Source organism: Crassostrea angulata, chromosome 10 (assembly GCF_025612915.1).
Source record: "Crassostrea angulata isolate pt1a10 chromosome 10, ASM2561291v2, whole genome shotgun sequence".
Taxonomy (NCBI): domain Eukaryota; kingdom Metazoa; phylum Mollusca; class Bivalvia; order Ostreida; family Ostreidae; genus Magallana; species Magallana angulata.
The window spans coordinates 29,264,414-29,290,739 of NC_069120.1; the positions used below are offsets into that span (position 1 = coordinate 29,264,414).

The 26,326-nt window shown below is 33.8% G+C and overlaps 3 protein-coding genes across 10 annotated transcripts in view; 1 reads left to right on the forward strand and 2 right to left on the reverse strand.

Annotated features, from left to right (window-relative positions):
• Positions 1–26,326, forward strand: part of LOC128167243 (cell cycle checkpoint protein RAD17-like) — an 87,982-nt gene that overhangs the window by 21,925 nt on the left and 39,731 nt on the right. For 2 of the 8 annotated variants that reach the window (XM_052832844.1, XM_052832843.1), the window contains exons 14-17: positions 23,697–23,846; positions 25,404–25,443; positions 25,928–26,008; positions 26,243–26,294. In XM_052832844.1, the coding sequence (XP_052688804.1) occupies positions 23,697–23,846; positions 25,404–25,443; positions 25,928–26,008; positions 26,243–26,294 (323 nt within the window). Of the gene's footprint in view, positions 1–8,105; positions 8,158–11,454; positions 11,706–14,308; positions 14,349–16,140; positions 16,222–16,776; positions 16,829–20,729; positions 20,983–23,696; positions 23,847–25,403; positions 25,444–25,927; positions 26,009–26,242; positions 26,295–26,326 lie in introns of those variants that run through there. The other 6 variants (XM_052832846.1, XM_052832848.1, XM_052832845.1 and 3 more) reach the window with 5 other exon arrangements.
• On the reverse strand, positions 8,219–10,625 carry LOC128167246 (uncharacterized). The gene is made up of 2 exons (XM_052832852.1): positions 10,566–10,625; positions 8,219–10,219 (listed from the first exon to the last, which is right to left on the reverse strand). Exon 2 carries the CDS (start codon positions 10,217–10,219, stop codon positions 8,444–8,446), a length of 1,776 nt encoding a protein of 591 aa, XP_052688812.1. The 5' UTR covers positions 10,566–10,625; the 3' UTR covers positions 8,219–8,443.
• Positions 16,837–20,715, reverse strand: LOC128167244 (uncharacterized). Its single transcript, XM_052832850.1, has 2 exons — positions 19,452–20,715; positions 16,837–18,893 (listed from the first exon to the last, which is right to left on the reverse strand). The coding sequence occupies exon 2, from the start codon at positions 18,891–18,893 to the stop codon at positions 17,115–17,117; it is 1,779 nt and encodes a 592-aa protein (XP_052688810.1). The 5' UTR covers positions 19,452–20,715; the 3' UTR covers positions 16,837–17,114.

Below are 26,326 nucleotides of genomic sequence, written 5' to 3' on the forward strand. Positions count from 1 at the left end.
CAAATTAGAATACTTATTATCAGGAACACTTCCAGTTTTTATTAAAAAAAAATAAGGGATGCGCATGCGTTGGAACAGGTGAGAGGTGTTTTTCTTCAGGGAGAGGAAAAATTGAAAATGTGACTTTCCCATTAATTTTTCTGTGTATGAAGGGTTGAATTTTGCATTGCTTGTGTTTCTGGACCTGGAACAGTCACTAAACGGACAACAATTTGTGTATTTGTGTAAATTACCTGTAAATTACCTGTTTTTCGAGCTGGTCACCCGTTTCAAGGTGAGTCGATACTCATATTGCACGATTCCACCTGTGTCACCTTTGGTCGCGGCATCGAACCAGGTCTATGCATACAACACACGTTTATCTATATCCCAACAGCCAGTTTGTTTCCTTTATTAATTTGTGGAAAATTGACAGTTACAATTAAGCTATAGACTAATATGTACCTTGTGTGTTTACATTTTTACACATAAGTGCTCAACCAAGCGTTCAGTGCTCATTGTCCCCTACCAAAACAATCTCACGTGTGTACTTAAAACTGTTTACGAATAAAAGAATAATTCACATTGGATATATGTCTGAATCTGAATTTGACCTGCAATCCAAACGAAAACGCTCTAAATTTTGTTCAACCGACTCAGAACCATCGCCGAGTTCATATCATTTGCCTAAAAAATCCAAAGATAACCCTGAACCAACAGTTATCATGTCCACGCAAGGTTGTTTGTCTGACCACCACCAAGTAACTCAGGGTTCCGTTTCACCTGCCACGCAATTTCACCAACACTTTCCGCACATGATGTTTCCTGCGCCATACCAGTCCTCCCCACCCAACCCTAACCATGTGCCTCAACAACTGATGATCTCCGATCATGATATCCAGCGCATAGCATCAGCGGTTAAGGGGCTACTTGTTACTGAGATGCAACATATGATTGAACCACTCCAAACTCAGATTATTTCACTTCAAAAGGAAAATGAATATCTTAAACAAGAAATCGATAATCTTGAGATGTATAGCAGGCGTAGCTGCGTGCGGATATCTGGCGTGCTGGAAGAAAATGACAAGACCGACGACATAGTTCTGGAAATCGCTGCCAAATTGAAGGTACCACTTCAAGAGTCCGACATTGCGGTGTCCCACCGGGTAGGCCCCAAATCTCCCACTCGACCAAGACAAATCATTGCAAAAATTACCAACTATGACTTAAGACACAGACTCTTGAAAGCTAGTAAAGATCTCCGCAAAGTTACCGGTATGGAAAAAGTAGCTATAAATCAAGATCTGACCAAAACGCGTAACAAGATAGCATATGAAGCACGTCAGTTGGTTAAAGCCGGAAAAGCTAAATCCACCTTCATCTGGGACGGGAAGATTTTTGTTATCGGCCATGATGATCGCAAGCACAAAATCTTGAATCCAAATGATATGACCAATTTGCTCGTTAGCCTCGGCGCAACACCCCAAAATGAAGGTTGACTACAATAAGTACACAAATCAATACAGGGATACCATTATTGAATACCCTTTGACCATTTTTTTTTCTGGACTTGTCCACGAGTATTTATCTCATCGCCATCGACTCTTACAGGCATCTTATTGACTGATTCAAAGGTGCTTGTAAAAAAACACAAACTGTAAAATATCATGTTTCCATCGGTTATCTAAAATAACCCTTCATATTCTCATTCCAAATATTACAATGTATATCTCACTCATTTTTGTCTATATGTTCTTTTTGACATTACAGTATGTTCAACCATCACATTTTACCTTACTTACTGAGTTGGAACCAAAGAATTTGAAAAGCGGAGCTTTTAGAATTTTTTACTTTTTGTATTTTCCAAATCCACTATATCTTTATTTACTATTGTTTAAGTTCCTGTGTAACTCTGTCCTTATGTTCTTGTACTTATTTCATACGCCAATAACTTAAACAATGCCAGTGAGTAGTATCACTCACAGGATCCGGATAGGGTTACACCACGGTTCTCTTTAAAGCAAAGGCTGCATAAACCTGCTTACTATACTTATGGTTAACGTATTGCTTAACTATGGTCCAAAATCGTTGTCATTATTAATATTAATCTCACTTTTTTCTACAAATACATTCCAAATATCAAGCAATGCAAAAACATTAATTACGCCACACTGTGATTACACCTACTCTACGGACAAAATATATGCTCAATGGTCCTCTACTTATACGTCTCTACCAGTACGCCCGATAGCTAACGTAATGACAACAATCATCCTATTGATAATCATGCATCTTCTTTTATTAAGCGGCGATATAGAACAAAACCCGGGCCCTTATGATTATTGCGCGGAGCTTAATCAAGACCTACATGAAAGTTCTCTAAACTCACTCGATCAATTTTTGGAGAAATCGATTACTTTAGTACATCTAAATGTCCAAAGTGTTAGTAATAAAATTGATATTATTCAAGCAGAATTCGGGGGGTTTGACATCATAACATTAAATGAAACGTGGCTGGACCACAATACTGACTCCGAAGATTTGATAATTCAGGGTTTTCAAGAACCAATGAGGCGCGATAGAGGTGACAATAGATACGGGGGCGTGATGATATACGTCAATAGTAATATCGTGTGCAAGCGCAGAACCGACTTAGAAGTTACCCAGGTAGAATGCATATGGGTGGAATGTATCATATATAAAAAGAAATTTCTTATTGGAACGTTCTACCGCCCTCCTAATTCTGAAACAGAAAAATGGAACTTGATAGCGTATTCTATGGAGAAGGCTAAAGATACAAACATATCAAATATTATTATTACAGGGGATTTCAATAACAACCTTAACAATTTAAGAACTTCCAAAATCAATGATATCATTAAAGATCTAGGAATGACACAACTTATCACAGACGCTACGCATTTTACGGAAAACTCTGAAACATTACTAGATTTGTTAATAGTAAACACTATAGAAAACATCGATTTTTCTGGGGTGGGCGACAACATTCTTCCAAGTAACACACGCTACCACTGTCCCATCTACTGCGTCCTAAAATTGCCCAAATTATACGCTCGAACTTTCACTAGAAAAATTTGGTCATTTTCGGAAACCAATTTTTATGATTATAAAATTTGCCTACGTAAACAAAATCTAGATATGCAAATCTCTAATGAAATCAATCAAGCTTGTAACGAAATTACAAATAAAATATTAGACACTGCCACCAAAAATATACCAAACAAGGTCATCACTTCTCGACCTAATGATCCCCCTTGGATGCATAATGGGGTCCGCCGAGCTATAAGGCAACGCAAACGTCTGCACTCGAAGGCTAAAAAATCCCAATCCTCAGTGGACTGGGCTAATTATCGAAAGGCAAGAAATGAATGCATAAATAAAGTAAGGAATGCAAAGCAAACGTACTACTTAAAACTAGCTAATCAACTAAAATCAAACAATTTATCACAAAAGGAATGGTGGTCATTGTTGAAAAAAGTTACAAATTTAAAAAAATGTAATAAATCTACTTATCCCCCAATTAAATTAAATGATAACAGCACACTTGTGAACGAAAACTTTGAGAAAGCAAATATATTCAATGACTACTTCTGTCAACAATCGCAAGTAGATGATGACAATATCGATTTACCCGTAAACTACGATAATAATGACCCGTATTGTAACCTAGACAATATTATTATTTCTGTTCAAGATGTAAAAGACAACTTGCAAATCCTAAATACTAATAAAGCTACTGGTCCTGATAATTTAAATCCTATGCTCCTCAAACAAGCTTCATCAGAACTTGCTTATCCTCTAACAAAACTATTCAATCTTTCTCTGCAAAGTTCAACTGTTCCTAATCAATGGAAAATCGCAAATGTAACTCCTGTATACAAGAAAGGCTCAGCAAACACAGTGAGCAACTATAGACCAATATCCCTGCTAAGTGTCCTTGGGAAGTGTATGGAAAGATGTATTTTTAAATACCTATACAATTTTCTCCACTCAAATAACATATTAACTCCATCTCAATCCGGCTTCCGTCCTAATGATTCTACTGTCAATCAACTGCTTAGTATATCTAGTGATTTTTATCGAGCTATTGATCAAGACAAAGAGATAAGGGTAGCGTTTTTTGATATAAGCAAAGCGTTCGACAAGGTATGGCATAAAGGTCTCCTATATAAACTTAGTAATTTGGGAATACGTGGCAATTAAAATGGTTCCATAGTTACCTTCATAATAGAAAACAACGTGTCGTTATTAACGGTACCAAATCATACCTGAAAAACGTGCAAGCTGGTGTTCCGCAAGGAAGTATTTTAGGTCCACTCCTTTTTCTTATCTACATAAACGACCTAGTGGTCAATATCGATTGTAATATTAAATTGTTTGCTGATGATACGTCAATTTACATAACAGTTGAAAACCCGTTCAGCTCTGCAGCTTTACTTAACTCCGATCTTGAGAAAATTAACGACTGGTCTAAAAAATGTCTTGTAGCCTTCAACCCTTCCAAAACTGAATGCATGACCATTTCCAATAAAATTAAGAAGCCTTTTCATCCCTCACTCATATTTGATGATGTCCACCTCAAAGAAGTTGAATCGCATAAACACCTTGGTGTAATTTTTAGTAGTAACTTATCGTGGAACCAACATATAGATGAAATGATATCCAAGGCTTATGCAAGATTGGGACAAATGCGCAAAGTTAAATTTTTACTAGATAGAAACTGCTTACAAAAAATATACTTCTCTTTTATTAGACCAGCCTTAGAATACGCTGATATAATATGCGATAATTTACCGGAATATCTTAGTCGAAAAATAGAAAATATTCAGTTAGAAGCGGCACGAATAGTGACGGGGGGTAATAGAATGGCGTCCATTGCATTTTTATACAGAGAAACAGGCTGGGTGTTACTTTCAAAGCGTAGGGAAAACCATCGACTCGTTCAGTTCTTTAAAATGTTCCATTGCAAAACTCCAGAATATCTTTCTAATATTTTAGAAACACAAACTTCTAAAGATGGAACACATAATACCAGAAGTAATAATTCCATACGAGAAATTTTCGCACGAACAAAGCTATATTATGAGTCATTCTTTCCAAGTACAATAAGGCTCTGGAATACACTACCTAATGAAATACAAAACAACCCTTCTTTAAACAATTTCAAAAAATATTTAAATCGTAGCAACATAAACATTCCCGATTATTATAATTTTGGATCCAGAAAAGGACAAATTCTACATTCCCAGTTAAGATTAAAGTGCAGCGCTCTGAAACTTTATATGTTCCGCAGAAACCTCTGCCCCTCCCCCTTATGCACATGTGGTTCAATTGAAAGTAATGACCACTATCTTTTATGTTGCCCAAATTTTAATGTAATACGTAGTGAAACAATTAACAAACTTCGAGATTCAATAAATGTAAACATATTACTCTTTGGGTCTCCCAATCTTAGCGATAATGATAATAAATACATTTTTTATATGGTCCAAAAATTTATCATCGACAGTAAACGATTTCAGGGTACCTAGTGTAACCTCGACACTTATTTTTACTTAATTATATTCTCTAAATATGTAAATAGCGTCTAGGATATATTTATACAGGGATGTATTTCATACATGTATTTCCTTTGGTGTTTTACTTCAAATTGTTCTGAACATAATTGTATTGTTTTCCTTATAGTATAACATGAAGTTATACGTTGGTGGGTCGATTAGCTCACTAGTTTAAAAATAAATGCACTTGTAATTCCAACTCTCCAACTCATGCATATGTCAAAATGTCTAGTCTTGATTGATACATATATTGGATGTCTTTATCTCCTCTTTTATATAAGCTTTCTGGTTCTTTATTTAATCATACATACATGTAATTTGCACCTTTCATATTTTTTCTTATCTAAGAGAGGGATTTGTATAAGCCTTTTGGCTTGTTTCCAAATCTTATTGTACTTTATGCCAAATACATGTACCTGCTATTGTAAATTATCAATAAAATATTGTTTAAACTAAAAAAATAAGGTGGCTCTATACACCACTTTTTGATGACGCAGTACGCAAAAAAGTAAATCTGGAAACATGCATTTCCGGTACTGGCTGATTTAAACTGAGGTGAATTGTATGGGAACCGCTATTTTGAAAAATTTGTTAAAAATGGATAGATTTAATTTGATAATTGGAAAATTCATTACTTACAAGTCATGTGGTATCTGACACCTTCACGTTGTGTGGTATTATTTATCGAAATAAACAATAAAATCAAGTATAAATTTTTAAAAAGTTTCTTTAGCATCATCGATATGTTACACCGTAGCGCAGTAGGTTAGTGGGTTCACTACAAACCAGTAGGTCATGAGTTCGATTCCTGTTGAGAACAATAAATTTTTAACTTTCCAAAAATTTCTAAAACGTATTTTTTGGTTGAATACCGTGAAAGAAAATTCTAAACAGGTGAAAATATTTCAATTATAATATACTTTAATGCATATTAATATCGACACCTAACGGGGATGAGAGGGTTGCTTTGAATTTCTCTCAGGTTGGGATACATAAATCCTATTAGCCTAGTCAATGTTCCCCTTTATTTATTTACCTTAGTTTTGCATCAAAGCGAATTTATTCACTTATACAGGGCAAAGTCTATAGTGAAATATGTATGTATTTATCATTCCAACATTATATTTAGGAAATTTTCTTCAACTCAGAAATGAAAAGTCCCCAAGGTGTTTGGGCATTGGGACTTAGGAACGATAACCCTTACATGAGGAACTTTCATATCAAATTAAATTTTTTTTTTTTGTGTGTTTATTTGCAATGGTTTTCATTCAGTTTTTTATGTCACATTTATTAAAATACATTTTCTTATAACATCAAGCACTTTTTCAGATGATTTGTCAACAGAGTAAGAAAATATGAAAAATTATGTTTTGGGGAAATACTAAAAAAAAATGCAATAATAACATTTTTGAATGTTAAGAAGTGTTATATTTTTTTTATGTGTCCGAAGGAAATATCCATCATCTGACAAAATAATTTCTCTCAATTTGTTGATAGCCGTCTTTTTAAAAAACATTTTACAAAAACACGAAAAATATTAAAAAATTCTTTAAAAATACCTATAGTATCCCTATCGTCATTTTCAGATTTGATAGGTATATGTTTTGTGGTCTTCAATTGAAAATTGGAATAAACTGTGGGTGTTTAGAGCCACCTTTATGATTATGAGATGACTTAATGTATTTATTTAAAAATATCTTTTTGTTCCAGGAGAGACCTAACTGTGAAACTGCAAGACATTTATTTAAAAGTAAGATTCAAGAACTTTAAAGATAATGTTACTATTATTGGGAGTAAGGTCAGTCGATGTTCAACATTATTGTAATTATCTGAGCACTAAACATTATTCATTCTTTAAAATAGAGTTATTTCCAAAGCTTTCAAACTAGTACATCTTCTTTTAAACTTTGTATGGTACTTAATAATTTGATAAAAATATTATATGTTGATATATTAATTGATTTAATTGTGGGACTTGAACGAGGCATGTTCACCAATTCTTTGTTGTGTATTTCCCAAATACACTGTACCAGTAGTACATGTAATAATATTCCAAGAATATCTAATGTTCAACCTTAATAATGACATCACATTAAATCGCTGGGTATTTAATATCATAGTTTAATTACAAATATATTCACGGTTTTTACAGTATATATAGATATATAGTAAAAATATTTCTTTCATTTGTACTCACCATGCAGTTGCAATTCATCTTTGAAATTTGTTAACAGGTTATGCGTGTCCTCCAGATGTACTGCAGACAGAGTTAGTTCCTTTTCTTTCACTCATTGATGTTACACTCCATGACCAAGGTATTGGTTTATCATTACAGTCATAACCCCCACCCCAGATAAAAATAATTAACACAAATGACGCTAGAAAAATAAAATGCCAATTATATGCACAGACAGAAAGTATTCTTTATGCCTAATAGAAACTTATTGATGTTATAAATAATGGATATCAGATTAATGAAATTTTATCAACTTAACTTAAAGTTTTGATCCTGTGTTGTAGGATTTAATGCCCAATTTTTGTTTTCAGGTCAAATTTCATTTATAAATGAAATAACCAAGTTTTCTAATGTCAAAATAAGGTAAGTGTTTTCTATAAAATAATTATCATAAATTTAAAAAAAAAAAATGAAGGAATCTTTATAACATACAATTTTATTTGATAAATGGATAAGCTAATGATAGTATGTATTATTCTGCTAACTCTCATCATCAGATATTTGGAATGGTATTTGTTTCACTGGATCCATATATCTATTGCTCAGAATGGTTTTCATATGACAAATGAAAACAATTATTTTAATTTTACACAGAATGTAATTGACATAGTAATGTAGCTCCTCATGAATTATTTTTACAAAGTAATGATCATTGGAGGTACTTGTACACTGTCACTGTGTTGGTGTTATATTGTCCCACATGGAGATTGTTCTCATCAGCCACACACAGACCAAGATAAAACCCAACCCCTTGTTGGGCTGTGAGTATTAGAAACAAGAACTGTCCGTGTTGATCCAGGAGCGTGACTGTGTTATCACCTGACATCAAGAAATTGCCAAAGGGAGGATTGCTGCACACTAGAATGTGACCAAGGAGATCAGTACATATACCATAGGGATTAAACTGTGACCCCTGACCTGTGTAGGAGAACCTGTGTTGTCCTGATTTATTTACCACCACTACAGCATGTTTTTTATAATCTGATGTACAGATATCACCATTGATGTTTTCTGTGATGTAGTGTGGATTATTATAAAGTCTCTGTCCTTTTTTGTCCCTCTGTATGTTCTGTACTTCTTTCCCTGTCTTGTTGTACCTGGTGATTTTAGCCGCTTCATCCTTTACCATCCCCACCAGTATGTCCCCATTGATGTGAGAGGAGTGTATGCTGATAGGTTCCCAGTCTCTCGTCTTGATAAATTTAGTGATTGTATTATCCTGTTTTATCCTATTAATGACCTTGTTCTGTCTGTCTGCAAAGATCAGATCCCCGTCCTGTGTAGCTTTGTGGTAGCCATACTCACCACTGGATTGTATCACCTGTGGCTGATTTCCCTGTAGATCTGTTTTGACAAGACTACCACAATCATCACTTGCCCAGAGTCTGCCTGATTTACCTAGTGATATATGACATACATTGTCAACACCTGGTACTTTGTACTCCCCGACCTTGGTGACGGAGGAAGACAGAAACAGTGTTTGTTTCATGTCTGATTTCGCTCTGTCTTGTTTTTTCTGTTGTTCTGTAGGTTTCAACTGTGTAGAGGCAGTCTCCATGGGTTTTATTTTTCTGTTCTCTGGTTTAGTGTCAGGAACAGTTACTCTACCCAATAGTTTGGAGACATCTTCCTTGCTGTATTGACCAGCATTAAATACTGGAGGGACTGGTATAATGGTTTTTGGTATGGGTTTGATTTTCAGCTGGTCAGGTTGAGAAAGAATGAGTGGATTGCCTTGGACTTTGGTAGAGGACATGTAGCCATGGAACTCTCTGACAAGATCCTCAAGATAGGAGATGTAATCTTGATAGGTTTTGTCTTGACTCTTAAGCTTCTTCTTTAGAGACTCTTCCATTTTGTTGACTCGTTCTATTTCATCTGATGCCACAGTGTCCACCAAATGTTTAAGGGATTCAGCTTTAGTCTTGATGGATGTTCTTATTTTATCTATGTTTGCTTTTATTTCTTTGAAATTATCCTTTATATCTTCTTGTATATCATGTGAAGTTGGGAGAAAATACTGATGGATTTGATGAATTTCATCAAGGCAAAGAGTGAATTTCTCTGAATAAATTGTCTCTAAATCATTCAATGCATGTTTTCGGTGGTTTTGTGTTGCACATTTGGAACATACTGGAACTTGACAGTCCTCACAGAGCATGTCTATATCCTTGGTCGGGTGATCCTTGCATTTCTCTACAGGAAGTTGTCTTTTGCGTTGTGTATAAGGGACCACTTCATGGTTCTGGGTTTCCAGACTTTTTTGATGTTCATCTTTGCATTGTTTACATACTCGTAGGTGACAGTGATTACAATAAAACAGGCAGTTCTTCTCACAGCCTTCAGAACCACACATCAAATAGTCCTGGCCAATGATTGGTTCCTCATTGACAGTATCTGCAACTTCTGGTTTGGATAATGCCATCTAAAATTTATAATTTGATTACTGTATCTTGTTCACCATCATTTATAAAAAGAAAAAAGATGTGAAATGAAAAATTCCATCCCTTATTTTTTTATGGTTAAATAAATGTTTGTATGCTTGACATTTTATATCGTTTAATAAAGGAGGGGAGACTGGCTAGGCGATCCATTTAAAAGAATGAACCATATTCTTATATCTATCTGAAATTATCGACTTGATTAGATTTGCACAATCATTTTATAAAGTGAAAGTAAAAGTTTAAGACAACTTTATCTTCAATAAACGTCTGTACGATCTACATTTTTTTGCAGGAAGAAAGGTTTTCATTATTTTTTGGTCGACTCACCTTGATTTTGAAAGCGTTCTAGAATCGGACGATGGTTGAAGTGTGACTTCACGAGATCTGTAATTTACTTCCTGGTTTTTGACAAAAATAGATTAAAGGGGCATGGTCACGATTTTTGTCAAAAATTATTTTTATGATTTTAATGTTTACAATGCTTTAGTTTAAATATTTTTAGTAGGCAACCAAAATTTGAGTGTAGTTCGTTGAGTTATAAGCGAGTTACAGAGTTTGCAGTTCTCTGCAATGTAAACAGAGCTTTTGTTTACATTTTGAATGTTGAAGTAAAAATTCTAGATTTAGACCTTAAATGAATGTGTTAAACGTTAGAAACTTTTTACTTAAGCTTTAAAGGAACAAATCAGCTTGAAAAAGATTATTTACTGCTATACTGAACATATGTAAACAAAAACAGGGCAGAACATGACAAAGAATTGTAAGCCCTTTACCTTGCTTTTAACTCTACGACTGACTCTCAAATTTCATTTGATTACTAAAAATGCATTTCTAAACCATCGTAAATAATTAATGAAAACAGAAAATTAAAATTTGACCAAAATCGTGACCATGCCCCTTTAAAAGTAATGGAGCAATTTTAATCAACTGTAGATTGGCGATATCTTGTGTTAAAATACGCAGTACAGATATACTATACTACAGTCGGTGTTGATAAATAAACGTTTAGAATGTTGCAGCCGTTCAAAGGTTGTAGCGTACATTAAGTTACTTTATATAGTTCATTGCATACTTCATCTAGGCTTTGTCATCGGAAAGCTACGGTTGATTACGCGTCGTTCCTCCCTTGGAGAGAGGAAGGACGCGTAATTAACCATGGGTTTCCGACGTTGATAGGCTTTTCGCCGATATACAGTGCACATTTAATATGTTACAGGTCCGAGAAGCTGGACGAGAAGGATCTAGGAGTGGATAAAGATTCACAGGAGACGGGGAACTCCGGGGAGACAGCGTGGCCTAACAAGATGGAAGAGGACAATATTTCAAACAGCCAGTCAAAAGTTGTCACTGAAGAAATGGAAGAGGAGGAAGAATACGAGATCACGGAGTTTGATGACTGAGTTTTATGTTCCTGGTTTCATTGTCTTTTTTCCAGACTAGAATATTTAATAAATATTTTCATTTTGAGTTTGTTTGATGATTTGTAATGAAATTACAACCTTGCGTGGATTACTTTACAACCTTACATGCAATACTTGTATAAAATACAACAGACAATTTCACATTCCTCTTAACTTTGCAATCACATAGCAAATAAAAGTGGCACTCGTTTGCTCTATTTTAAACGTTAAATAAAATATAAAAGATTAAAAAAAAGGAGAAGAAGTTGTCACAAGCAAGTCTGGCCGTGAACTATTAGTCTAACACATGCATGGATCTGTCGGAGAGTCTGTCCAGTTACCTCTTGAATTTGAAAAATTATAAATTTGATACAGTAAACTGATGAGAAATACTGAGTAGACAACGAATCTTCCATTCCCTGCAAAACCTAGACAGCACAATATACACGTACTTGTTATGATCCACCGCTGTTCGTATAAAAGTATTGATCCATATTGAACCCACCGACTCCCATATCAATTTACAACCGTCAAACTGTTTGTACCCACCTATACCTTAAGAGGTGCTCTTTAAACATAAACTACCCAAATTTGACGAATCTGTTCTATAAAAAAATAACAGAGCAAGATATTAAAATCTCATCTACGTGCTCGAAAGCCAACAGAGTGCAAAAGGCAGTTAATGAGATAACCACAAAAGACAGGAAAACGCTTTTGAAATAGAAAAAAAGAGACAATACTACCCGTTCAAGAATTTATAAAGATTCTGTATACTAACGAAAGTGTGTGCAAGCACAGCACTAATACTAGTTCAATTATAGGACGCACCTACAACATGTTAGATAATAAGTCTTGTCGCACAGACTATTGCATTCATCTTATTAGTTGTAAGATTTGCTCAAAATAGTATGTTGGATAAACCAGTGACCTCCACAAAAGCAGCCACCGTACCATCATAGAGACCAAACAAACGAAAATCAGAAAAAGAGTCCGTCGGGATCGAACATTTCAACCTCAGTGTTCACAAATCATTAATGGAAAGATATGACAGTACACGTAGTGGTTATTGAAATTATTCCTCACTGGACGGACACAGAGTGAGGAGTTTTGGATGCACAAACTTGCACACGTGCTGATTTCAGACTTCCAAGTACAGTGTAGTTTCAAATAGTTGTAGTTACCATGGCGTAGTAACCTTGACATATATTGAGAATCAACTGTTCCTTTTGTGTAACTTTCTGATCAACATTAATGATGATTTAGTAGTTTTAATAACTTTTATGAATAATTCATGACATGATTTAGATGACGTCATGGGACAGTTTTTTCGATACAATTCACTGTAGCAAGGGGATGTCTGTAACTACTAGAATTTCCGCAGTTTCTATTCAGCGCAAATACCTTTAATTCACTTCTCTATGGCGAATCAGAAATTTTTGAGAAAAGTTATTAGCACTTTTCTATATACTGCTTTTTTAAAAACTTGCCATTTTACAGTGTAAACTTATGTTATAGTGCACTTTTTATGATTAACACTTGTCATAATATACAGGATGTGGAATATCGTTCCATTTTTTCTTACATTTCGTTATTAATAACTAACTTAAATAAATCAGGATATGAAATGAATTTTAAAAAGAATTGTATCTTAGCTAAACACTATGAAAAAAATTACGTTAATTCTAGAGTAAAAATCATTCATTTCTTTTCAGTAAAATTTCTTGATAGCCTGACTTGTTTAGTTCTTGGTAGAGACCTTGCATTTTTATTACAGACACGATCAATATTAGAAGAGTATGCAGTCCCTTTAGCAACAAGGGGATTGCTTCATTCTAACTCTTGTCGATCCAAGCATTCATCTACTGGATTAGGCCTTGGATGGAAACCTCTCCATAAACCACAGTGGTACTCTACATGTAAAACAGTAGGTAATATGGTTAGGGGTCCTCACCCTAACCATAGTTTGTTTCTAAGATTATGAAATGACCCTGAGAAGTGCATAATACAGAGTCTACTCCAGAATCCATTTATATTTCCCCTTTGTCTTTCTGAGAGGTTGCATGTGAACTCCCTCAGTGGGTCTGCAGTAAATGACATGCAATATAAACATGTATTTACAATTTCAACTGTCCTTGTCTGTGATACCATTAGGAATCAATTCTCTGAAGCCTATAACCTAATAACTTCATAAAAGATGAGCGACACAAAATAAGCGTGCCTTATAGCATATCTGAAACATGTTATTAGCTGCGCCGCATAGTTATACATAGCCAGTGCTACTTGAAAAACAAAATAGTGATTTTAAAATGTTGTTTTAAACTGTAGATATTGGAAATAATGTTAATATAAGTAATAAGAAATCATTCTTTGAATATTATGAGGTTATGATTTTGGTCGGGGGTGGTCAAATCTATCATAAAGCCCTTGGGGCTTTATTGGATTTGACCACGTTCCAACTGAAATTATCATCTCATAATACTAAAAAATTGATTTCTTATTCCTTAAATAAACAGTCACTTATAAGAATACTTATTAGCAGTAACACTCCCAGCTTTTTAAAAATAATTTCCCATATTTAAGTTATTCTTCAAATTTTCATATAATGATTATGAGATGACTTAATGAATTCAAAATTTAAGGTATATATTTGAAAATTTCGTTTTGTTCCAGGAAAGACAGAATTGTGAAACTGCAAGACATTTGTTTAAAACTAAGAGTCAAGAATTTTAAAGGTGATGTTATTGTTATCAGGAGTAAGGTCAGTCGATAATAAACATATTTGTAATAGTAATCTTTGCAATAAACTTATTTCATGCTTTAAAATAGAGTTATTTCAAAAGCTTTCAAGTTAGTACATGTTCTTTTAAACTATGTAACATTAAACATTGCTTTTGCTGTTGGACTTGAATGAGGCATGTTCACCATTTGAGCTTAAAATTGAAACTCTTTCATAGATAATTAAGGTATTTATTTATAAAAAGTCAGTAAAAATTTGAATGATAGATGTCAATTTTCATGTGATGTACACAATTCTTTGTTGTATCCGTGATATTACCAAAATCATTGAAATAATTGTATTCAAGTTTGTAATATAAAGACAATAAGTCAATATAACATTTTCCAAACACCTGTAGTACATTTAAACAATCATATGCTTTCTTTGGTGATTCATTCGGCATATGAGGGTGGCGACATTGCAGACAAAATATATAACCCGCGTAAGCGTGTTATGTAAATTTTGTATGCAATGATCACTACCTTCATAATCTGCATGAATCATCAAAGAAAGCATTTTGTTATTTATATTTACATTTTTCTTTTATAAACTAATTAAAAAATTAATTATAAAAAGCAACTAAAATTCACTAAAGTACTGTTGATGAACATAAGTAGGTTATCTAAAAGAAACAGCAAACTCGTCTCCAGTGAGACTTTGAGTCTAACATCATCGTGATTATTTTGTGCATTCCGTGATTTGTCTTGGGTCACTGTAGGTTGCGACCAATCGATAAATTTCAGTCCTGTCAGTTTCAGTCGCTGTAGATTTCAATCAATCGATAAACAGGACGTGTAGATTGCAGTCTGGCTGTTTCTTTAGAGCTATGAATTGACTATAAGTTTCCGTAAGAAGTAGAGGGAATCATACTTGGTAGATGTAAATGTATAATAATGTTTCAAAAATATCTATACAAAACTTAAAGCTGCTTGGTCTGATTTTATGTCAAATTTTGTGTACGCTTTTCAACGATGTTTATGCTAAGTATGTCTATAACAATGGACATTGCAGTAGTTTTCCCGGTCAATTAAGCCTAACTTCAATGAAAAAATGTGTAAAAATTTGTTAACAAAACAAAGGACATAAAAAGGGTACTGCATTATTTCGCCTCATGTTAAAATTTGCCCCTGACATCGAGACTGGTATGGTTGTATTACGAGTTTGATATGGCTATACATAAAGATCATAATGTTCAAGAAAATCAAAAAAAAATACCCTCTGTACATTTTTTTCGCTAATATTTCTGAAGTTTGTTTTGTTTACAATCGATGCATAATATGCGGGGTGAATAAACCTAATCATTTAGGGGACGAAACCAAACGGTTTCCTTTTCTAAACATTCCCATAATGCATTTTGAATTGTTTTTTTGTTTGCCCCAAAAGAAAGTATTTTTATTTACTTTGGATATTTCTAACTTTGAAAGGAGACCAATTATGCTGGTGTAAATCGGAGAAAGTCAATAACTTTCTAAGATGATTGGTTTGTATGGAAAATTATTTGATACTGTAATAACCAAAAAATCAAACCAAGCAGCTTTGATGAAATGACATTAAATCGCTGGGGATTTGATATCATACTAGTAGTTGAATTACTCACAAATACAGTATATTCATGATTATTACAGTATATATATATATATACAGTATATATAGATATGAAGTAACATTATTTCCTTTATTTGTTCACACCATGCAATTGCAGTTCATCTTTGATATTTGTTAACAGGTTATGCCTGTCCTCCAGATGTACTGCAGACAGAGTTAGTTCCCTTTCTTTCACTCATTGATGTTACACTCCATGACCCAGGTATTAGTTTATATTTACATTATCCAGTGTCTTTGCGTGTGATAACACTACGTATCGATTTTGCACTATATAACTCATAATACAAACGACGCCAAATTGAGGCGCCAGGGGGGTATGTTTATTTATATTTAAATATTTAATCGTACGATGGCCTAAGATTATATAAATATAAGTAATAAGGAATCATTCTTTGAATTATGAGGTGATAATTTCGCTCGGGGCGTGATCAAATCTATCATAAAGCCCTTTGGGCTTTATTGGATTTGATCACGCCCCGACCAAAATTATCACCTCATAATACTCAAAGAATGATTCCTTATTCCTTATATAATTACAGTCATTAACCCCCCCCCTCCCCGGCCCCCCCCCCCCCCAAAAAAAAATCTAACATAAATGACGCTAGAAAAATAAAATATGCACAGACAGAAAGTATTCTTTATGCCTAATAGAACTTTATTGATGTAATAAATAATGGATACCAGATTAATGAAATTTTATCAACTTAAAGTTTTTATTCCTGTATTGTAGGATTTAATGCCCAATTTTTGTTTTCAGGTCAAATTTCATTTATAAATGAAATAACCAAGTTTTCTAATGTCAAAATAAGGTAAGTGTTATCAACTTTTGTTGAAATAATTATCATAAATTTAATAAAAAAGAAGGAATCTTAACATACAATTTTATTTGATAAATGGATAAGCTAATGATAGTATGTATTATTCTGTTAACTCTCATCATCAGATATTTGGAATGGTATTTGTTTCACTGGATCCATTTATCTATTGCTCAGAATAGTTTTCATATGACAAATGTAAACAATTATTTTTATCTTGCACAGAGTGTAATTGACATAGTAATGTAGCTCCTCGTGAATTATTTTCACAAAGTAATGATCACTGGAGGTACTTGTACACTTTCACTGTGTTGGTGTTATGTTGTCCCACATGGAGATTGTTCTCATCATCCACACACAGACTACGATAAAACCCAACCCCTTGTCGTGCTGTGAGTATTAGAAACAAGAACTGTCCGTGTTGATCCAGGAGCGTAACTGTGCTGTTATTACCTGGTATCAAGAACACGCTCAAGCGAGGACCGCTGCACACTAGAATGTGACCAAGGAGATCAGTACATATACCATAGGGATTAAACATTGATCCCTGGCCTGTGTAGGAGAACCTGTGTTGTCCTGATTTATTTACCACCACTACAGCATGTTTGTTTATGTCTGATGTACAGATATCACCATTGATGTTTTCTGTGATGTAGCGTGGATCACTATACAGTCCCTGTCCTTTGTTGTCCCTCTGTATGTTCTGTATTTCTTTCCCTTTCTTGTTGTACCTGGTGACTTTAGCCTCTCCATTCTTTATCGTCCCTACCAGTATGTCCCCGTTGATATGGGAGGAGTGTATGCTGATTGGTTCCCAGTCTACTGTTTTATTAAATTCAGTGATTGTATTATTCAGTGTTATCGTATTGATGACCTTGTTCTTTCTGTCTGTATAGATCAGATCCCCATCCTGTGTGACTGTGTGGTAGCCATATACACCATCGGTTTGTATCTTCTGTAGCTGATTCCCCTGTAGATCTGTTTTGACAAAATTACCAATATCTTCACTGGCCCAGAGTCTGCCTGCTTTACCTAGTGATATATGCCATACATTGCCAACACCTGGTACTGTGTACTCCCTGACCTTGGTGAAGGAGGAACACAGAGACAGTGTTCGTTTCACGTCAGATTTCTCTCTGTCTTGTTTCCTCTGTTGTTCTGTAGGTTTCAACTGTGTAGAGGCTGTCTTCATGGGTTTTATTTTTCTGTTCTCTGGTTTAGTGTCAGGAGCAGTTACTCTACCCAATAGTTTGGAGACATCTTCCTTGCTGTATTGACCAGCATTAAATACTGGAGGGACTGGTATAATGGTTTTTGGTATGGGTTTGATTTTCATCTGGTAAGGTTGAGAAAGAATGAGTGGATTGCTTTGGACTTTGGTTGAGGACAGGTAGCCATGGAACTCTCTGACAAGGTCTTCGAGATAGGAGATGTAATCTTGATAGGTTTTGTCTTGACTCTTAAGCTTCTCCTTTAGAGACTCTTCCATTTTGTTGACTTGTTCTATTTCATCTGATGCCACAGTGTCCACCAAACGTTTAAGGGATTCAGCTTTAGCCTTTATGGATGTTCTTATTTTATCTATGGTTGCTTTTATTTCTTTGAAATTATCCTTTATATCTTCTTGTATATCATGTGAAGTTGGGAGAAAATACTGATGGATTTTATAAATTTCATCAAGGCAAAGAGTGAATTTCTCCGAATAAATTGTTTCTAAATCATTAAGTGTGTGTTTTTGATGGTCTTGTATTACACATTTGGAACATACAGGAACATGGCAGTCCTCACAGATCATATCTATATCCTTAGTCGGGTGATCCTTACATTTTTCCACAGGAAGTTGTCTTTTGCGTTGTCTGTATGGGACCACTTCATGTTTTTTTGTGTCTGGACTCTTCTGATGTTCATCTCTGCATTGTTCACACATTTGTCGGTGACATGGATTGCAGTAAAACAGGCAGTTCTTCTCGCAGCCTTCGGAGCCGCAAACCAAATAGTGCTGACCAATGACTGGTTCATTCTGGACGGTGTCTGGAACTACTGGCTTGGATAATGCCATCTGAAATTTTTGATTTGATTAGATTTGCACCATCATTTATTAAATAAAAGTAAAAATCTCGGACAACCTTATCTTCAATAAATGTCCCTATACTGTACATTTTTACTTAGGAATAAGGAATCATTCTTTGAGTATTAGGAGGTGATAATTTTGGTCGGGCTTGATCAAATCCAATAAAGCCCGTAGGGGTTTATGATATATTTGATCACGCCCAGACCGAAATTATTATCTCATAATATTCAAAGAATGATTCCTTGCTACTTATATTTATATATTTTTCAGCATTTGTAGGATTAAATATTTGAATATAAATAAGCAAATCCCGCTTGCGCCCCAATTATGCGTCGTTTACATTTATTGGACAGTACAAGAATTGTTACGTAGTGTTACATTGTATCACAGGCAAAGACACTGAAAAATGTAAATATTGCAGGATAAAATAATCAACCAGGCACGTAGCAACGGGAGGGAGGTGGTGGGGGTTGCTTATTCACTAGTGAAAATGTACCTTGTTCATTTATTTATTTAAAGAAAATCATATGTAACCTCTTCACCCACCTTGAATTTGTAAGGGTTGTAGACTCAAACGATGATGGAAGTGAGACTTCACGAGACTTGCAATTTACTTCCTGGATTTTTGACAAAAATAGATTTAAAATCGATAGAGCAATTTAAATCAATATCCAGTAGACGGCTTTTGTGTTGAAATGCGCAATGCATATGAACCATGGTCATTATTATGCAGTAAACATGAAAAATGTTATAGCCATTCGGAGATTTTTGTACGACTGGCCATTTTATGTTGTACAATGTAATATAACATTGTGCCGGATGATTATGCCAGTGCCAGGCTGCCATTTTTGGCACCTGCTTAAGATTCAGTTTCGTAAAAATCCTTATATACCAACTAATCAAAGGCCATTGCCTAGAAAAACTTAAGTATGACTACTTTATTTTTTTATGTGTCTCACCTGACAGGTGAGATATTACCTTTAAAATTAATATTCCACAGGAAAATAATGATTCTCATAGAAGATAGTTTTCCTACATGATATTTTGAAATTCGTATAGAATGAAACATCCTAATGATGTTATATTTCCTACAGGATAATAGTATTTCCTAAAGAAATTTAATTCAGACAGGTAGTTTTCCTATAGGAAATTAAGATTTCCTATCGGGTTTTGAAGTCCTATGGGAGTATTGTACAAATCGTACGGGAATTTTAAACTCTTATAGGAAGTTCTTTTATTCCATTAGGAAACCAAAAAAAAATCAATAGCTAAATATCTCACCTGACAGATGTGATGCATTTATATCAAAAGTAGTTATAAAGGTGGTATGGGACATATGTCGATATTAATGTGGATTAAAGTACATAATAATGAGAATACTTTCACTGGTTTAGAATTTTCAAATTTTACAATATTTAACCAAAATCTAGCTTTTTAAAATATTTGGAAAGGCAAAAAATGTAAAACCACAAGCGGGATTCGAACTCATGACTACAGATTCGTGGTTAATCCTCTTACCCACTGCGCTACGCTGTCAGGTGACAATACTGTGAAAGAAACTATAATATAAATAGTTTCTTTCCCAATATTGTCATATTATGATTACACTTCATTTTATTTTTTATTTTGATAAACAATACGTCACAACATGGAGGTGTCCCATACAACATGAAATCAGCAATGGTCTTTCATATGACATATTTGAATTTTTTGCAACATGCAACTTAGACCAGTACAAAATTACCATCTTGACAGTGGTGTAATTATCCGGCACAATTATATATGCTTGTCGCACTTATGCAGTAAACCTTTGACATATTACAGGTCAGAGAAGCTGGACGAGAAGGATCTAGGAGTGGATAAAGATTCACAGGAGACGGGTACCTCCGGGGAGACAGTGTGGTCCAACAAGATGGAAGAGGACAATATTTCAAACAGCCAATCAAAAGTTGTCACGGAGGAAATGGAAGAGGAAGAAGAATACGAGATCACGGAGTTTGATGACTGAGACTTTTATGTTCCGTTTCATTCTTTTTTTCCAGACTAGAATATTCAATAAATATTTTCATCTCCAGTTTGTTCGATGTTTTGTAATGAAATTACAACCTTGCGTGCATTACTTGTATAAAATACCACAAACAATTTCACTCTCTTCTAAATTTCTCAATCACATCTCATAGCAAAGAAAAGTGGCATACTTTCGCTCTATAAATATAAGAGGTTTATATAAATGAGAAGTTGTCACAAGCAAGTATGGCCGTGAAATATTAATCTAACACTTGCATGTATCTGTCATGTACCCGTCTGTTCAGTTACCTCTTGAATTAAAAAAATATAAATTTCATGTAGTAAACTGATGAGAAATAAACAGCAAATCTTCCATCCCCTGCAAAACCTTGACAGCATGATATACTTTTACTGGTATATAAGTACTTTAAGATTATATGGATATGAAAGTAATATTTTATGTTTGCAATATACCAACCTTCCCCGAACAAGATCGGTTGTGCTAAATAAGATAATGAAAAATGCTATCAACTAAGGAAGAGTTTGATTTAAATTGTTTTAAACTATAATGGAAATGGTTTTAAAAGAAGTTATGAGAAAAAGAAGATGGAAAAAAAATGAAATTATGTTGAAACCCATCCACATAATTACGATCGTGTTTTGATCTCTACAATGGAATATCTCCGAATATCTAGGATCTACGACAGAAAGTCCAAAATAAAATGTTGAAGCGGATTTAATTTAAAAGCCCTTACTACCCCGTAGCATTACACGTATAAAAGTATTGCATTTGGCCATTTGAAATCAAAACCTTTATTCACATCAGCAATTTACGTCCGTAGCGCAACGTAGGCAAAAAGAATAGTTGCCTCGCATTTAAAATGACAATCACTGTTTTTAACAACGTTTTTTTATGTCAGGGTTAAAGGGGCATGGTCACGATTTTTGTCAAATTCTTTTTTTCTGTTTATATTATTTACAATGCTTTAGATATGCATTTTTAATGATCAAGTGAAATTTATAAGCAAGATACAGAGCTTACAATTCTTTGTTATGTAAACAAGGCTCGTGCCCTGTTTTTGTTTACCTAGGTTCAATATACCAGTAAGAAAATCTTTTTCAAGCTGATTTTCTATCTTCTTTATTCATCTAAAGCATGAATAAACAGTTCAGAACGTTTAACAATTTCATTTAATGTCTAAAATAGAACTTTTCACTTCAACAGTCAAAATGTAAACAAAGGCATTGTTTACATAGTAAGAAATTGTGAGCTCTGTAACTCGCTTATAACTCAACGAACGACACTCAAATTTTGGTTGCATATTAAAAATGCCTTACTTAAGCATTGTAAACATTAAAATCAGAAAAATAATTTTTGACCAAAATCATGTCCCTTTAAAAGGACCAAATTAACAGTTAATGAAAACAGTTAAATTACAGAAATTATACACTGTATATAATGTCTTGAAGATGACAACATAATATTCAGTCTTGATCCATATTGAACCCACCGACTTTCATATCTTAATCTGTCAAACTGCTTGTACTGACCACCTTTAGAGGTGCTCCTTAAAAGATAAACTACCCAAATCTGTTCAATAAAGAAAAGAGTAAGATAATGAAATCCAATCTGCGTGGTCGAGGCTACAAAGCCCACACAGTGCAAAAGGAATCTTATGAGATACCCAAAAAAGACAGGGAAAACGTATTTGCAATAGAAAGAAAAAATACAATACTAACCGTCCAAGAATTCAGAAAGAATCTTTCCGTTCTGTATACTAACTAAAGTGTGTGCAAATACAGCACTCGAACCAGTTCAATTATGGGTCACACCTACAAAATATTAGATAATACGTCTTGTCGCACAGACTATTGCATTTATCTCATTTGCTGTAAGATTTGCTCGTTGGAGAAACGAGTGACCTCCACCAAAGCAGCCACCGTTCCATCATAAAGACCACACAAACGAAAATCTGAAAAAGAGTCCGTCGGGATCGAACATTTCAACCTCAGTGTTCACAAATCATTAATGGAAAGATATGACAGTACATGTAGTGATTATTGACATTATTCCTCATTGGACAGACACAGAGTGAAAAGTTTTGGATGCACAGACTTGCACACAAGCTGATTTCAGACTTCCAAATACACTATAGTTTCAAATAGTTGTAGTTACCATGGCGTAGTAACCCAGACATATATTGAGAATCAACTGTTCCTTTTGTGTAACTTTCTGATCAACAGTAATGATGATTTAATAGTTGTAATAACTTTTATGGATAATTCATGACATGATTTAGGTGACACGGATTTTTTCTCGATACAATTCACTGTAGCAAGGGGATGTTTGTAACTACTAGAATTTCCGCAGATTCTATTCAGCGCAAATACCTTTTAATTCACTTCTTTATGGCCAATCAGCAATTTTTGAGAAAAATTACTAGTACTAGTCAAAACATGAAAATTTTTCTACATACTGCTTTTTTTAAAATTTCCAATTTCACAGTGTAAACTAACGTTATAGTGCACATTTTATGATTAACATTTGTTAATAATATACAGTATATGGTATATCGTTCCATTTTTTCTTACATTTCGTTATCAATAACTAACTTTAATAAATCAGGAGATGAAATGAATTTAAGAAAAACTTGTATCCTAAATAAACACTTTGAAAAAAATTACGTTAATTCTAGAATAAAAATTAATCATTTCTTTTCAGTAAAATTTCTTGATAGCCTGACTTGTTTAATTATAAGTGGAGAGCTTGCATTTTTTATACAGACACGGTCAATATTAGAAGAGTATGCAGCCTCAATAGCAACCAGAGGAATGCTTCATTCTAACTCTAGTCGATCGAAGCATTCATCTACTGGATCAGGCCTTGGATGGAAACCTCTCCATAAACCACAGTGGTACTCAACATGTAAAACAGTAAGTAATATGGAAAAAGGTCCTCACCCGAGCCGTTAGTTTGTTTCTAGGATTATGAAAAGACACTTATAAGTGCATAATACAGAGTCTACTTCAGAGTCTGTAAATATTTCTTCTTTGTCTTTCAACTGAGAGACTGAGCTCCCTCAGAGGGCCTATTGTAAATGACATATGCTTTACCAACATAAATAAACCTTACAAGTACACATGGTCACTCAAATTAGAATACTTATTAGCAGGAACACTTCCAGTTTTTATTAAAAAAAATAAGGTGGCTCTATACACCACTTTTTGATGACGCAGTACGCAAAAAAGTAAATCTGGAAACATGCATTTCCGGTACTGGCTGATTTAAACTGAGGTGAATTGTATGGGAACCGCTATTTTGAAAAATTTGTTAAATGGATAGATTCAATTTGATAATTGGAAAATTCATTACTTACAAAATGGATAGATTCAATTTGATAATTGGAAAATTCATTACTTACAAGTAATGTGGTATGTGACACCTTCACGTTGTGTGGTATTATTTATCGAAATAAACAATAAAATCAAGTATAAATTTTTAAAAAGTTTCTTTAGCATCATCGATATGTTACACCGTAGCACAGTGGGTTAGTGGGTTCACTACAAACCAGTAGATCATGAGTTCGATTCCTGTTGAGACCAATAAATTTTTAACTTTCCAAAAATTTCTAAAACGTACTTTTTGGTTGAATACCGTGAAAGAAAATTCTAAACAGGTGAAAATATTTCAATTAGAATATACTTTAATGCACATTAATATCGACACCTAACGGGGATGAGAGGGTTGCTTTGATTTCTCTCAGGTTGGGATACATAAATCCTATTAGCCTAGTCAATGTTCCCCTTTATTTATTTAACTTAGTTTTGCATTAAAGCGAATTTATTCACTTATACAGGGCAAAGTCTATAGTGAAATATGTATGTATTTATCATTCCAACATTATATTTAGGAAATTTTCTTCAACTCAGAAATGAAAAGTCCCCAAGGTGTTTGGGCCTTGGGACTTAGGAACGATAACCCTTACATTTAAAATTTTTTTGTGTTTATTTGCAATGGTTTTCATTCAATTTTTTATGTCACATTTATTAAAATACATTTTCTTATAACATCAAGCAACTTTTTCAGATGATTTGTCAACAGAGTAAGAAAATATGAAAAATTATGTTTTGGGGAAATACTAAAAAAAATTGCAATAATAACATTTTTGAATGTTAAGAAGTGTTATATTTTTTTTATGTGTCCGAAGGAAATATCCATCATATGACAAAATAATTTCTCTCAATTTGTTGATAGCCGTCTTGTTAAAAAATATTTTACAAAAACACGAAAAATATTTAAAAATTCTTTAAAAATACCTATAGTATCCCTATCGTCATTTTCAGATTTGATAAGTATATGTTTTGTGGTCTTCTATTGAAAATTGGAATAAACTGTGGGTGTATAGAGCCACCTTAATTAATCTTTGAATTTTCTTGTTATGATTATGAGATGACTTAATGTATTTATTTAAAAATATCTTTTTGTTCCAGGAGAGACAGAACTGTGAAACTGCAAGACATTTATTTAAAAGTAAGATTCAAGAACTTTAAAGATAATGTTACTATTATTGGGAGTAAGGTCAGTCGATGTTCAACATTATTGTAATTATCTGAGCACTAAACATTATTCATTCTTTAAAATAGAGTTATTTCAAAAGCTTTCAAACTAGTACATGTTCTTTTAAACTTTGTATGGTACTTAATAATTTGATAAAAATATTATATGTTGATATATTAATTGATTTAATTGTGGGACTTGAACGAGGCATGTTCACCAGTTCTTTGTTGTGTATTTCCCAAATACACTGTACCAGTAGTACATGTAATAATATTCCAAGAATATCTAATGTTCAACCTTAATAATGAGATCACATTAAATCGCTGGGTATTTAATATCATAGTTTAATTACAAATATATTCACGGTTTTTACAGTATATATAGATATATAGTAAAATTATTTCTTTCATTTGTACACACCATGCAGTTGCAATTCATCTTTGAAATTTGTTAACAGGTTATGCCTGTCCTCCAGATGTACTGCAGACAGAGTTAGTTCCCTTTCTTTCACTCATTGATGTTACACTCCATGACCAAGGTATTGGTTTATCATTACAGTCATAACCCCCACCCCAGATAAAAATAATTAAGACATATATGACGCTAGAAAAATAAAATGCCAATAATATGCACAGACAGAAAGTATTCTTTATGCCTAATAGAAACTTATTGATGTTATAAATAATGGATATCAGATGAATGAAATTTTATCAACTTAACTTAAAGTTTTGATCCTGTGTTGTAGGATTTAATGCCCAATTTTTGTTTTCAGGTCAAATTTCATTTATAAATGAAATAACCAAGTTTTCTAATGTCAAAATAAGGTAAGTGTTTTCCACTTTTGTTGAAATAATTA

Coding starts and splice junctions, on each gene's coding strand:
- LOC128167246 (XM_052832852.1), bottom strand. CDS start 10,219: ATGGCATTATCCAAACCAGAAGTTGCAGATACTGTCAATGAGGAACCA.
- LOC128167244 (XM_052832850.1), bottom strand. CDS start 18,893: ATGGCATTATCCAAGCCAGTAGTTCCAGACACCGTCCAGAATGAACCA.